Source organism: Calidris pugnax, unplaced genomic scaffold (genome assembly GCF_001431845.1).
Source record: "Calidris pugnax isolate Ruff unplaced genomic scaffold, ASM143184v1 scaffold461, whole genome shotgun sequence".
Taxonomy (NCBI): domain Eukaryota; kingdom Metazoa; phylum Chordata; class Aves; order Charadriiformes; family Scolopacidae; genus Calidris; species Calidris pugnax.
The window spans coordinates 542,778-557,140 of record NW_015091201.1 but is presented as its reverse complement, the minus strand read 5'-3'; the positions used below and the strand labels follow the sequence as shown (position 1 = coordinate 557,140).

The 14,363-nt window shown below is 52.2% G+C and overlaps 1 protein-coding gene across 1 annotated transcript; it reads left to right on the top strand.

The window, feature by feature from the left end:
* Positions 1–8,414: 8,414 nt before the first annotated feature.
* On the top strand, positions 8,415–9,662 carry LOC106898468 (C-C motif chemokine 4 homolog). Its single transcript, XM_014959725.1, has 3 exons — positions 8,415–8,534; positions 8,894–9,008; positions 9,326–9,662. The coding sequence occupies exons 1-3, from the start codon at positions 8,465–8,467 to the stop codon at positions 9,411–9,413; spliced, it is 273 nt and encodes a 90-aa protein (XP_014815211.1). The 5' UTR covers positions 8,415–8,464; the 3' UTR covers positions 9,414–9,662.
* The last annotated feature ends 4,701 nt before the right edge of the window (positions 9,663–14,363 follow it).

Sequence of the window (14,363 nt, the reverse complement as noted above, 5' to 3'; positions counted from 1 at the left end):
GACTCTAGAATTCCTCTGGACAACCTGTTTCAGTTCAGTTCTGTTCAGCAATCAAGTTTTAGCTGGTGCTTAAATAGAATTACCTGTTGCCTCTTATCCTGTCACTGGTCACCACTGAGAAGAGTCAGGCTCCATCTCCTTTGGTCCCCACACAAATTGATCCGGTCCCCCTGAGCCATCTCTTCCCCAGGATGAACAGTCCCAGCTCTCCCAGCCTCTCCTCCTAGGAGGGATGATCCTGTCCCTTAATCATCTTTGTGGCCCTTCACTGGACTCTCTCCAGTATGTCCATTTGTCTCCTGTACTGGCAAGCCCAGAACTGGACCCCGTGCTCCAGGAGTGGCCTCAGCTGTGCTGAGCAGAGGGGAAGGGTCACCTCCCTTGACCTGCTGGCAACACTCCTCCTAATGCAGCCTGGGAGCCTGCTGACCTTCTTTGTGGCAAGGGCACATTGCCTCTCATGTCCAGTTTGATGTCCACCAGGACTGGACACCAAGTCCTTTTTATCCCATACTGCTGTCCGGCTGGCTGGCAACAGTGTATACTGGTGCCTGGGGGTGTTCCTTCCCAGGAGCAGGACTTTGCACTTCTCCTTGTTGAACTTCACAAGGTTTTTGTCAGCCCATTTCTCCAGCCTGATGAGGTCCTTCTGGATGGCAGCACATCCCTCTGGTGTGGGTCCAGCTTTGTGCCATCTGCAAACTTGCTGAGGGTGCACTTTGTCACATCATCTAGGGCCCAGTATCAATCCCTAGGATTGTCCACTGGTGACCTGCCTCCTGCTGGACTTTGTCCCATTGATCACAACCCTCCAAACCCAGTTTTCAGCCAGTTCTCTGTCCCTCTCACTGTCATTTATCTAAACCATACGTCATCAGTTTGCCTATGAGGATGTCGTGGAAGTCAAAATAAACAACATCCACTGCTCTGCCCTCATCCACCAAGCCAGCCTTCTCATCTTTGCAGGCTACTCACAGTCACTTTAACGGCCACTGGCCTCCACAAAGCCATCAAATTTCAGGTTCTCACCCTGCTTCAGATGTTCTTTACAGGCAGGAGGTTCTCTTGCCATCCCCAGCCTCAGGAGGAGGGAGTTTGCTGGAAGAGATGGTTTACCACACTGGAGATATTTTGCCACCCTGAACCTCTCCCTGCAAAAGCTCCATTGAGTCCAGGATGGATTTTCTGGTCAAAAAGGTGAGAAACAAGTGGTGGAGAACCCGCCTGGCATGGCAGAGAGTTTCAAGCCTCGGCAAGGCAGGGCGGTGTGGTGGCTGGAGCAGCTCCTGCCTGGGCAGAGCAGAGGTCTGCAGGGAGACGGAGAATCTGGGATGTCCTGATGTCCTGCCACAGCCAGGGGTGCAGCTGGTGTCAGAGCCCCCCTCCACTGAAGAGAGGATGCTCAGGTCTGTGGGTGGGTGCCAGAGTCTGGAGTTTCATCCCCAGGAGTACAAATTCCCCGCTCAGCTACTCTAGAGCTGCAAGTAGGAGCAGTGGAGACATCGTCGTTCACAAATCAGCTTGTCCCTGGCAGAGAGAGAAAGAGGTTCAAGGCTCCTGACAGGGGGGGATGATCTGCTTCTCTGCACACTCTCCCCCCAGGATGATCTCTTTTGTGATTCTGATTCCCTGCAGAGTCATAACCGGAGTTACAGCCCCAGACACTGTGCTGTTGGCATCCCTAGCATGGCTGAGGGAGTGCTTTTACTGTGACCAAAGACTCTGTAAGTCCTGACCCAGGTATCAAAGAAGGTGTTGGACTTTGCCAGATCCATAGCAAGCCCCAGCAGGACCAGCTCTGCTTTCTTTGGGTAACTCCCCGCAGCTCTGAGCAGAGGTGAATGGCAGAACAAGAAGTGGCTCCAGCTTTTGGCTGAATTGTTCCAGAGCAAAACCAAATTATGGCTTTTTGCCATGGAAATAAATCATGCAGAAACCAACAGTGGGAGTTTTATGTTCCTCTGTGCTTGCAACTCACATGCTAGTGTGTGCACAGGGAAATGACAGACGCCGGCTGCTGGCACCGCATTGCCGGCTGAGAAAGGTTGTGGCTACCGAAAGACAGCTTTGTGGTTAACACCAGCATTGCTGATGGGAAAGTCACAGCCTCTGCTCTCCAGCCTGCCACCTGCATGGAGCAAACACCACGGGCTGGATCCCACTCACCATGCAGAGCACCCAGGGGTGGCAGCGAAGTGCGATGGGGTGGGATGTGACCTGCATCAGACAGCTCTGCTGGGACTGTCCATCCAGCTCTGTCCTCCATCTGGGTGCCCTGAGATGGTCAGTGGAAGGAAAGGAGCCATCATTTACTGCTAATGAATTTGACAGAGCTGGGGAGGAGGCTCTGCACAGAGTTGCTGCAGCTGCAGTCACCTGGCTGTGTCATCAGCATGTACAAACCTGCCTGCTCTCAGCTGGGATGGTGTTTCCCCCAAAAGCCTCCTGGGAGGGCCCCCCCGCCGGCTCCTCTGTGCTGCTACCCCCTACCACAGGCTCCGGGTCACTGCCCTCATCCCCAGCTGCCGCCCCACCGCAGGCTCTGGCCAGGCTGATCCCACAGCCAGCCTCCCTTGCTCGCCTCCCAAGGCAGCTTCTGTTTTCAGTTTTCGGTTTCTGTACACTAGTTTTCGCTCTCTGTCAAATCCCAGAACCCTCTGCTGTCACAGCTCTGGCAGTTTATTTATAAGATGACCTCTCTCAAGCTTCCTTTATTATTCTTGGAAATGAGCCATCTTAGCCTCACCAAGACTGAGCCATGAGATTTGTTTGGGTCCAGGCAAAAAAAAAGAAAGCTAAAATTATTCAGAAGAAGACTGTAGGGAAGGATGTTCCAGTGGGTGCTGAGTCTTCAACTTCTGGATTAGATGGTGACAAGGATAAGCCCAGAGGCTTTGGGACTCCTTCAAGGCCCCCTGAAATCCTGCCCTTGGCAAGAGCCACAGGTCAAAAAGCAGATACCCCCAGGGCGGAGGGATGCAGGTGGTGGTGAGGGCTGTGCCCAAGCTGATGGGGAAGCCTTGTCTGTCTTCCCCTGGGGGTACAGCTCACCCATGGGGTGTGCACCATCCCAGCCCTGGCACCTTGGCACCATCAGAAGGACTTTGGAGCACATAAAGGGGTATTCATAGAATCAAAGAAAGGTTAAAGTTGGAAGGGACCTTAAAGATCATCTCATTCCAACCCCCCTGCCCTGGGCAGAGACACCTCCCACCAGACCAGGTTGCTCCAAGCCCTGTCCAACCTGGCCTTGGACACCTCCAGGGATGGGGCAGCCTCCAGGGCAACCTGGGCCAGGGTCTTACCACCCTGTGAGAGGTCCCTCCTGTGGCTGCACCTCTCTGCACATCCCCAAGGGATGCTGAGGCCGCATGGGGAGGCTGCGGGGCTGTGGCACGCTGGCAAGCAGTGTTGGACCTCCCTGAGGCCCGCCCCCCACCCTGTCTCCCCCGGGGGATGTGCGTGCCAGGCAGAGCCCGTGCTGGCCAGACAATGACCCTTTTGAAGGGCACAAGAACATCTGGGTGGCAAAAGCCATAGCATGACAGGGAGCAGGATGGGACCTATGCTTCAGAAGACACTGCAGAGCACCCTGACCTCCAAACAGCCCCTACACATGGGAAGTGGTTTGCAGCTTTGCAGCCAGCCCAAAACAAATCATGAGGCTCATAAACATCCGAGCTCCACCACGCATCTCTGTGTGTGACACCGCAGCTGGAAAGCTCACACCTCGCTGTGGGAGTGGGGCTCACACTTCCCTTGTGGCCTCCTACCCCCGTCACTGCTGGGTGGGAGGGGGTGGGGGGATGGCACCACCAACGCGCCGCAAAGAGAGGGGTCAAGCTGCTGCTGGTGGACATGGGGTCTTCGGGAGGTCCAAGGATTGTGCATTAGGGGAGGCCCCCAGCTGTGGCAATGGCCTGACACAAGTATAAGGTAACCCTGGCCTCATGCCCCTCTGTGAGCAGAGGAGGGTCATGATGCTCGACCATCCCCAGAGCTCCCATGGGGTGCAGTCGGCCCCTCTGTATCCTGCAGGCCACCCACAGCCAGCTCACCCAGACCTCCTGAAGAGCCAGGCTCCAGGAGCAGTGATGAAAATGAAAACAATCCATTTGTGGCTTCCTTCTTTTCCTTTTTGCTTGATTATGATGAGCACACAAGGCCCAGTGGGTTCATTTAAAAACTGGTTTTTGTTTTTCATTCTAGCAGAGCTCTGAAGTTTCATCCCGGTCTTCCTTGCTCTTTCTGGACTCTCCAAAGATCTGAGGGACACAGGCTGTCCTTCAGGGCAGAGGATGAAGCCCAGCAGAGACTCATCATCTCCCCCTCCCAGGTTTTGCAGGGTTTCAGGGATGCTAAGAGTGCTGCAGCCCCCAAAGCCAGTCGTCAGGGTGAGTCAGGAGCGCTCAGTGCTGCAGCTGCACGGCCACACAGCTGCTTCCCTGAGGCTCAAAAAAAAATGCTAAAACTCAAGTTTTCCCGGTTTCTTTCTTTTCCTTCCATGCCAAGGATGGAGAGGGGTGTGGAACAAAGAGGCACATTTTTTTTCACTTTAATTTGGTTTGAAATACTATAAGTTTAATCCTTTTTTTTTTTTTTAGTTTCATAAGAAATGTGAGGAAAAATTGGAGGCATCAGCCATTATAAAGTGATACTATTCCCCGGGTTTGTTATGTTTTTTTCAGAAAATGCCCTTGTTGGAAGAAGGTTGAAACTTCAACAAGATACATTTTTCTTATCAGCTGGGAACATCTTCCTGGTGTGACACAATTTCAGGGAAAAGCCAAGGGTATTATTGTGCAACACAGCCGGTGGCCGGCACTCACTCCTGCAGCCTGGCCAGGATGGCCATGCTCTCCCCTTCATCCAGCACATTGGAGACAGATGGTTCCCAGTCTCTCCCACACACAGAGGTTCCCACTGGAGCCAGTTCCAGGACATGACGTGATCTGAAAAATTCCAACATTTCTCCAGATATGTCAAGAATGGTGCGGCTGAAATTTCTGGACACTGTTAGAAAGTCACCAGTGCCTGAGCTACGAGCAGGTCAGGATGGAGATTTGCAGGTCGAAGTGGATCTTGTCCTACAAGCAGTTTCTGAACTCAGGACATCTTTAAGTATTTCCTTTTTGGAGCGAATCCTGACTCCTCAGCATTAAAACCTGTTATAAATAGCAACTTACATCATCCAGTCTCACCATTTTTTTCAGGGTTCCCCTTTCATTCAAAACCAAGAATTTCCCTAGTTCTGCTGTCACCCAATTTATCCTGGCAATTTGCTTTACTTAGCACTTTCTCCTGGGATTTTTTGGGGGCTTACAGAAAAGCACTATCCTATCCCTCTATGTAAATTGGAGCAGCATCAGCCAGACTGCCTCAGATGGCCTGTTTGCTGCCTCCAAGCACTGCCTGTTGGCGGTGGGGCCACAGGCTGGGTCATGAATCCTGAAACCACTAGAGCCACGGTGGGAAAAATTCCATTTTACACCACCATTTTGCTGTGCTATGAACTTAATCCCCCCGAGATGCTCCAGCCCACTTTGGCCGCTCTTCCATGGCCATCTCTCCACCTCAGAGCACCTTCCAGGCCAAGTGGTCCTTCATCTGAGGCACACAGCATCCTCTCTTTCTAAGAGGGGGAAGAGCTAGAAGAAATTACTTTCTCATTTCTTCATGACTGGAAGTGGGGCGAGTGGGTAAGGAAATGTTTTTTAGGAGCAACATCGCAGGGTAGCCTACCACCTCTATACAGCCTTCAGTGAGCTGGCAGAGTTCGGGTTTGTCGGATTTCTAAGGAAAAAACAGACCCTGACTTTGCAGACCCTGACTTCGCAGTTATTTTTGGCTTTCAGGAGAAGAAGTTTCAGCCCTTACTTGGCATTATGACACATTATCTAGGCTAAACTCATCCTAACCTGACTCAGCTAAACTAAAGTGGGTTTTTTTGATTAAACAAAAAATGGTCCCTGACAGTCCAAAATAATTTGGCATCTTCTTGCCAACAAATATAAAGACATGGAGGTTTTCAGCTGCCTGAAACAGAAAAGTATCTAATTGAAAACATTTGAATAATCAGTGCAGATTCCAACTAATTCTTCTGTTTTAATCATACTTGTTTTTTATCAGAACATTTCTGCACTATAAATGGCATTTTGCCTGCCTGCCCTACCCACATCGTGTGCCTTGGGAGCAGGACAGGAGCAGATGGCTGTAGGTGGCAGATCTCAAGACATGACCCATGAATGCTTTAAGTTACAATCACAGGGAACAGCTCAGAGGCAAATCACGCTCTTACGTACATCTACAAGTTATATTCCCCAAGCAACAAGACAGAGGAGCCACGTAAGGCGTCGCTAGCTCAGAGCTGATTTCTGGTCCAGCTGGCGTCTGGCTGAATGCTGGGTTCCCACCTCCTGCCTGGCTGGGGGCCCTGTCGGCAGAGGCAGGCTCTCCTCTCATCCTCCCAGGGTACTTGGGGACAGACAAGGTGACAAGTGGAGGAGGGAGTGGGGTCTGAGCTGACGGGTGAGCCTGCAAGGTGCCTCTCTCTGCAGATGGCAAAGGGAAGGATGGAGAGGGGATCAGCTTGGCCATGGTGCGACCAGGAAGGAGGTGATTCTCAGTTTGGCAAGCACCACCTTTGCTCCATGGGGCAGATCTGCCCTCCCTAGCCAGGACGAGGGGCAAGAGGACCACCATGGCTCCCAGCAGGAGCCTCCCTGAGGGTGGACCACCTCTAGCACTTCTCATGTGTAAGTCCAGGTCCACCTTGTCCTCCAGATCCCTCTCTGCCTGCACAGAGAAGAGCAGTTAACTTGCATGGCGCTAAGCAGCCCACAGCCCTGCCAGCCCAGCTGTGTGCTGCCCTGCCTCCCCACCTACCAGCCATGGTTAGTGGAGGGCTGTGCACACCATGCAGTGTTGTAGTGGTATTTGGAAAACACCCAGTTATTTACAGAAAGCGCCTGGGTTCATAGCCAGGAACCTTTAATAGAAACATGGTGAGTCAGTGCCCAGAGCCGCGGTAGTGGTGCAGAGGTGCTGGTGGTGCGGTTGGGTTTCTGCACTTATAGTCCTTCCACTGACTCTCAGGCAGCATCTGCCAAGACGTCACCACTTGGTGTTATCTTGAACATAACGAAATGGAGACATTTCCCAGAAATCCATCTGATTCTCTGTTGAGAAGAGATGTCCTTCAAGGAACACCTTGTTATGGATGGACAGCCCTCAGTTCTTCCCAGAGCATCCATCATGTCCCTGCCAGGCCTTCCCTCTCTTCCTCGGGAGCAGAGAGGTGTTTGGTAGACCTCCATAGCAGTCTATATGTAGGCTGGTGACTTCTTCCCAATGAGTCATCCCTGGTCACAGCTCTTGCCCAGCCCTTGGAGTCCTGTGAGCTTGTACTCGCTCCCATTCAACATGGTCATCCCTCATTGTCTGTGGTCATTACAATTCTCTTTTCTGCTGAGACAGGGTACTCTTCTCTTGCCAGAAATCCCAGTTTCTGCCCTCATCCTCCAGTTAGCCTGCTTCTGGTCTTCAGAAGCAGTGACTTCTTCCTCACCTGGCTCCTGGAGCCCCTCCTGCCTCAGCTTCAGTCTCACAGTCAGCATCTCCATACTTCTCTGCATCTCCATGCCCAGCAATGATAGGCCCCATCTCATCTATCAGTAGCCATTGAAATTTATAGGTCTAACTTAAATTGGTCATTTAGGGTCACCTTATAGGACCTTGAGTGTGACAAGCACCCCCAGGAGATAGCAGCTCTTCCTGCCCTTAGACTGAAGAGGAAACTCAAGTGCTTCAGCTTCTTGGACTCTTATTTCAAGCCTGCTGGTGCTTGCAGAGTTCTCACAGCTGCAGGACATGGCTTCAGTCCTTTCAGACTGTGTGAAGCGTGTACAAGACACGGCACCCACTGGTGAGGGCCCCCATCTCCTCACCAGTGGGGCAGCACCAGCTACAGAGATGTGGGAGGGAGGCAGTCCAGGATAGAGGAAACCTCAACCCCTTTTTCCCTAACTGGCTGCATCCCATCCATGCTCTTCAGCCCATTTGCACAGCTCTTGGAAGGATGCACTCTTGCCTCCACACTGCTTGGGCAAGTTCGGTAATAGACTGTTAACAAATGCAGGAACCTCCACAGGGGAACTTCTTACTAAGGGACATGCATGAAAGAAGCAGAAATAGCACTGGTGATTGTTTCATATCCTGGAGAGGCTCTGAATCGAGGGGGGAGTCTCACTCTTCCGGGGCTGGGGCTGCTGCTCTGTTCCACCACAAGACCGCACCACAAGCAGCCTCTTCCCTGGGGGAAATTCCACTATGCCTACGCAAGCTGCTGCATGGACCTCCTCACCCCATAAATTGGGGAGTTGCTGACTGTCTCAGCACCAGACGGAAAAGAGGCTTTCAAGCTCCACTTGCCTGCTTCAGCTCTAGCCACCACTTCTCAGCTGACATGAAGGTCTCTGTGGCTGCCCTCGCTGTTCTCATTGCCGTCTTCTGCTACCAGACCTCTGCTGCACCTCGTAAGTCCGGGCTTTCTTCCTCTTCTCTAAATGGGGACACTGCTGGGACAGGGTTCTTCTGCCAGCCCTTCCACTCCTGTGTCCCTTCCTGCGTCAGACCACCCTCTGGCAGGTGGTTGAGGGGCATTGAGGCTCTTCTGCCATGGGAAAGGCACGTCTAAAAGCACAGTGTGGGCTGTCTCAGCACCAGATCAGGGAGAACCCAAAAGAGAAAGAATCAAAGAAAGAAGAAAAATTGTCTTTTCTCTTTCTCCTCCATGCCCTCTCCACTCCCCACACCCCGGGGGTCTGTGGTCCCAGATACCTGCCCCTGTTCTCCATCCCTTGCCACTGCTGACCATCATTTTTGCCCTTCACAGTTGGCTCTGACCCACCGACCTCCTGCTGCTTCACCTACACCTCCCGGCAGCTGCCCCGCAATTTTGTGGTGGAGTACTACGAGACCAACAGCCTGTGCTCCCAGCCAGCCGTCGTGTAAGTCCTCTCCTCCAGTGTGGTGGTGGGCTCTCCCTTTGGGCTGAGGATCCAGAGCAGGGAAAGACCCCTTTACAAAAGACAGGGAATGGGGGCTGGCCTGGGTGACAGGAGGGATGGGGGAGCCAGAAACTGCAAGGTGATGCTCCACGCGCTCAGCCCACAGGGGGCTCACATGGGTCGTGGTCCACCACTGCCAACATGGTGGTCACGACATCCTGGTGCCCAAATTCTGCTGATCCTCGGGAGAGGCTGGGTTTAGGGTAGGGTTTCCCTCCATGCACTGCACCGAAAACTTACCTCTTTGTATCCCACAGGTTTATCACAAGGAAGCGCCGCGAGGTCTGCGCCAATCCCGAGCAGGACTGGGTCCAGCAGTATGTGAACGAGCTGGAGCTGAACTGAGGTCCCAGGACAGACCCTACCACCCTCCGTCCCCCAGCTGCCAGCATGAGCGAGTTGCAGCCAGCTGTGGGCTCCCTTGGAAACTCTTCAGTGTCATTTAAAGCTAGTTAGGATATTGAAAATGTTCCATAATCTGATTTTACTGTTTGCTATTCAACTTTTTATAAGGGAGGGATCAGGTGCAATAATTCATATCCACACAAATAAGAGTATTATTTAATAGAGATATTTTTAAATGAAGACTCATGCTCAGGTTATTTTTTCTGTATTTAATTAATTGTATTTTTGATGTAATATTTAATTCAAATTTTGAGAAATAAATATTTTTGTAAGAACTTTCTGACTTCACCTCTAATACTGTTCTTTGCGATAACAATAGCTGAAATTTTAATAGTGGCAACATGTTCTTTATTTCTTTTTCTATGCTGTCAAAACCCCCACAAGCTTCCCCTATCTAAACGTGCTGTTTTGCAAAATAAGAAGAACAAAACCACGAAGGAGGAGGTGTGGGAAGGGCATAGATTGCATTCAAGTAGCTTATTTCATTCTTAATACAAGGTATTTAATCACTACTCATTATGACTACTGGCAGCTAGTTAAATTTCATCACCAGCCCCATTACAGTCAATTAAAATGTTACCTTTAGGGGGTGGAACTTAACAGGCTGGCTGCTTCAGGGAAAGTTTTCTGAGAGCTGCAGCTAAAACGGATCAGCTATTCCCAGAGCTGAGAATGGGAAAAACATGAATCACTACAAGATTTTGAGAACTATTTCATTAAACTCTCATTTAGCTGGTGCATGAGGCTTAGCAGATGTGTCCCTCTTACAAGAAAAGGTGCTTTTTCTCCATGCTTCCAAAACCTGCCCATCTCTGCAGAGATGCAGTGTCCCCCCACCACTGCCCTCCAAAGCAGGGCAGGATCAGCCCTGCGAGGAGGGGAGACGTCTCCGCTGCAGCCACAGGGCTGGTCTCCCACTGGCCCTGGAGGAGATCAAGCCCACACCACTGATGGCATTTAGATAGCTCTGGACACAGACTGCTGGATGAACAACGAGGGTTTGGGTTCCTCCTGTCTGGTCCCCTGGTGCCTACAGAGCAGCCCAAGGCAGGCAGCTCAGGTCAAAGACTCAGGTCACTCCACAGCATTATACATGCTGAATCTGGAAGGACAGACACAAACATCAGTGAAACATAGTGTTATGGTTTAAGGAACCCATAACAATTTATTGCCATTTAGACAATTATTCTATCACCTGATGACCTCTTCCTACCCAGGAAGTGAAACGAGGAAACGCCAGGGTTGGAATATAAATAGATTTAATAGGATAAGACTAAATAATTAACAATAATACTAAAGAACCAGTATTGATCCCAATACCAATATATGATACATGGGGACTACCCTGAGCCCATTCCACCACAGGAAGCCATGCACTCTCTGCAGGGACAGTCCATGTGGGACCCCACAAGCGCTGCAGCTTCGGGAGGAAGGGAAGGGCTCAGGGCTCCGGCACCAGGGCAAGGAGTTCTCAGGGTGGCAGCCATCAAGGGAGAGAGGATTCCTCGGCAAACTTTCTAATTTATATTGGATGTGATGTTCATGGTATGAAATAGTCCCGTTGGCAGCTTGGTTCCAGTGCCCGGGTCTCGCTCCTCCTCGTCCCTGCACATGGGAAGCTCAAAAATGCTGAGCCCTTGAATCCCACACAGCCTGGCTGGCTATGAGGTAAATATTTTCACAAATTCAGACACTAGCATCTTCTAAAAGCGCAGTTTTCCTAAGTATTGGAAGAGAAGTTAGTCCTGTGCTGCTCAGACACGGACACACAGGGTAGCAAGGCAGGAAGGGGGCTGCTGGGGACAGTGGGTGAAGAAAAGAAGACAGGGGCTGGGTGGGAGCCACACAGCAAGAGGAGCCTCAGGTGAGGCTGGAAGGGACCAGGGGACGTGGGTGCTTCTGGGGGAGGAAGGAGCGTATTTGGTATGTCAGGGGATAGGAGCCTTGTCACTTCAGGAACTGCAGCCCCCAGCTCCTCAGCCCACGGGGCAGCGTACACCCCATCAGTCATCCCGCTACCACGCTGATTGCACCCAGACTAAAATAGCACCCAAGGAGGAGGGGGTGAGATAGAGAGTGGTGCCAGTGAGTGGGACCTGAGCTGGTCGGGGAGCCCATGGCTGGGTGGTTGAGGTGGGCATCACCACGAAGGCGGTTGTGCCTTGGTGAGAAGGAACTTCTCCTGCGTGCAAGGGCAGTGGCTTTGGTCACAGCCCTGACTCCCTGGGCACTGTATGTCCCAGGGCCAGCTCCTGGAACAGGGCTCATCATGGCCACGCTGGAGGTGAGGACACTCTTGCCACTGGGTGCCAGCCTGCCTGGTATCTGAGTGCTGGAGCCCAGGAGCTTCACCCTGAGGGACTGAGACTGGCACAAAGCTCTGCCCAGAGCTGTCCTCACTCCAGGGAAGAGCAGGAGCAGGGACACAAAGGGGAAGACCTGCAACGGGGTCATCCCAAAACAGCTTGAGCCTCCACAGACACTCTTGGACACAAGCCCTATGGCACTGGGAGCAGTCGAAGGATACAAAGCACAGGGTGATCCAGGAGCACCATCCAACCCATGCAATGGTTGAGCCTGTTGCAAACAACCCCATGTGCCAACGTCCTTAACAACCCAGGTCACACTCAAGCCACCCACAGCAGCCACCTACCCTGGGTACCTCAGCTAACTCTTCACCGCTATTCTGGGAGCCTGCAGGGAGTCCTGAATTGCTCATGTCTTTCTTGATCTTACACCCGCCTACGTGTGACAGCTCAGAAGAGCCCTCAAAGTGTGTGCGAGGGCTACAGTATGCTTGTTAATCCCCACCCCCGGGCACAGAGGTGTGAACGAAGCCTGCACAAGCAAGGCAAAGGCAGGCAGCAGCTCTCAGCAAGCTGGCAGCTGGCTCCAAGGCCCACGAGCAGCAGTGTGTGCATGGAGAAAGCATCCCTGGCCATCTGCAGAGCCACCATGGAGGAGAAGGAGGAGTAGTGCAGGAAGGTGGCCCGGAGCCGGGACAGGCAGGGGTTGCAGTGCCTGTGTGGCCATTAGCTCAACTCCACACCCAGAGATCACCCTGCCCAGAGCAGGGGATACATTTAGAATCATAGAATGACAGAATGGTTTAGGTTGGAAGCGACCTTAAAGACCATCCAGTCCCACACCCTGCCCTGGGCTGGGACACCTCCCACCAGACCAGGTTGCTCAAAGTCCCATGCAACCTGGCTGTGAACCTCTCCAGGGACGGGGCAGCCACAGCTTCTCTGGGCAACCTGGGCCAGGCTCTCACCACCATCACAGCAAAGAATTTCTTCCTCATATCTAATCTAAATCTCCCTTCTTTCACTCTGAAGCCATTACCCCTCGTCCTATTACTACATGTCCTGGTAAAAAGTCCCTCCCCAGCTTTATTGTAGGCCCCCTTCAGGTACTGAAAAGCTGCTATAAGGTCTCCCCGGAGCCTTCTCTTCTCCAGGCTGAACCCCCCCCCCAACTCTCTCAGCCTGTCCTCACAGCAGAGGGGCTCCAGCCCTCGCAGCCATGTGGCCGTTTGCCATATGACAAAACTGGGAGGGGTGGCTGACACACCAGAAGGCTCTGCTGCTATCCAGCGAGACCTGGACAGGCTGAAGAGTTGGGCAGAGAGGAACCTCACGAAGTTCAACAAGGGTCCTGCACCTGGAAGGGAATAACCCCATAAACCAGTAGAAGTTGGGGTTGACCTCTGCAGAGAGGGACCTGAGGGTCCTGATGAACAACAAGTTGCCCATGAGCCATCAATGTGCCCTTGTGGCCAAGAAGGCCAATGATCTCCTAGGGTGCATTAAAAAGAGTGTGGCCAGCAGGTCAAGGAAGGTCATCCTCCCCCTCTGCTCTGCCCTGGGGAAGCCACAACTGGAGCACTGGGTTCAGTTCTGGGCTCCCCAGTTCCAGAAGGTCAAGAAACTGCTGGAGAGAGTCCAGAGGAGGCTGAGAAGATGATCAATGCACTGGAGCCTCTCTGTGCTGAGGAAAGGCTGAGAGACCTGGGCTGTTCAGCTGAAGAAGAGCAGACTGAGAGAGGATCTCATCGATGCTGAGCAATAGCTAAAGGGCTGGTGGCAAGAGAATGGAGCCAAACTCTTCTCAGCGGTACCTGGAGACAGGACAAGGGGCAATGGGCACAAGCAGGAACACGAGAAATTCCATCTCAACAGGAGGAAAAACTTCTTTCCTGTGAAGGTGGCAGAGCCCTGGAAGAGGCTGCCCAGAGAAGGTGTGGAATTTCCTTCTCTGGAGACATTCAAACCCACCTGGATGTGTTCCTGTGCAACCTGCTCTGGGTGACCCTGCTGTGGCAGAGGGTTGGACTGGGTGATCTCCAGAGGTCCCTTCCCACCCCTGCCAGTCTGGGATTCTGGCATTCAGTGATATGCGATGATGCAGCTATTTGAGGCTGGCCTTGCTGCTAGAGCTGCTTGATGATGGAAAACCCTCACACCATGCAGCCCTTGGAGCATCCCTGAGATGCTCTGGTGCTCATGTGTGGGTCTCAGGGGCCAAACATGGTGCTGATCCCTCCCAGAAACCGCCTCATGGGGTGCTCAGGGAACACCCACTGGAGATGGGGCAGGTGAAGGCAAGAAGCAGAGGGCATGAAGTCAGAGGCTACAGATGTAGAGAAAGAGGAGGCTGGGACCCAAGAGGAAGGTGGTTTGTAGGGGGTTTCCTCTGGATTCAGACCAAGACAAGACCAATGGTACGAAGGGTTTCAGAATTTGTAAACTACTAAAAGAGATACTCATCCTGAAACCAGAGTGTGGTATTTGCTGAGTATTTTGTGCTGAAGTAGTGTAAAAGTAAATATTTTTAATGAAAACCCTGGGAAAGCCTAGCTGTGAACAAAAATAAAATCATTACTGTGAT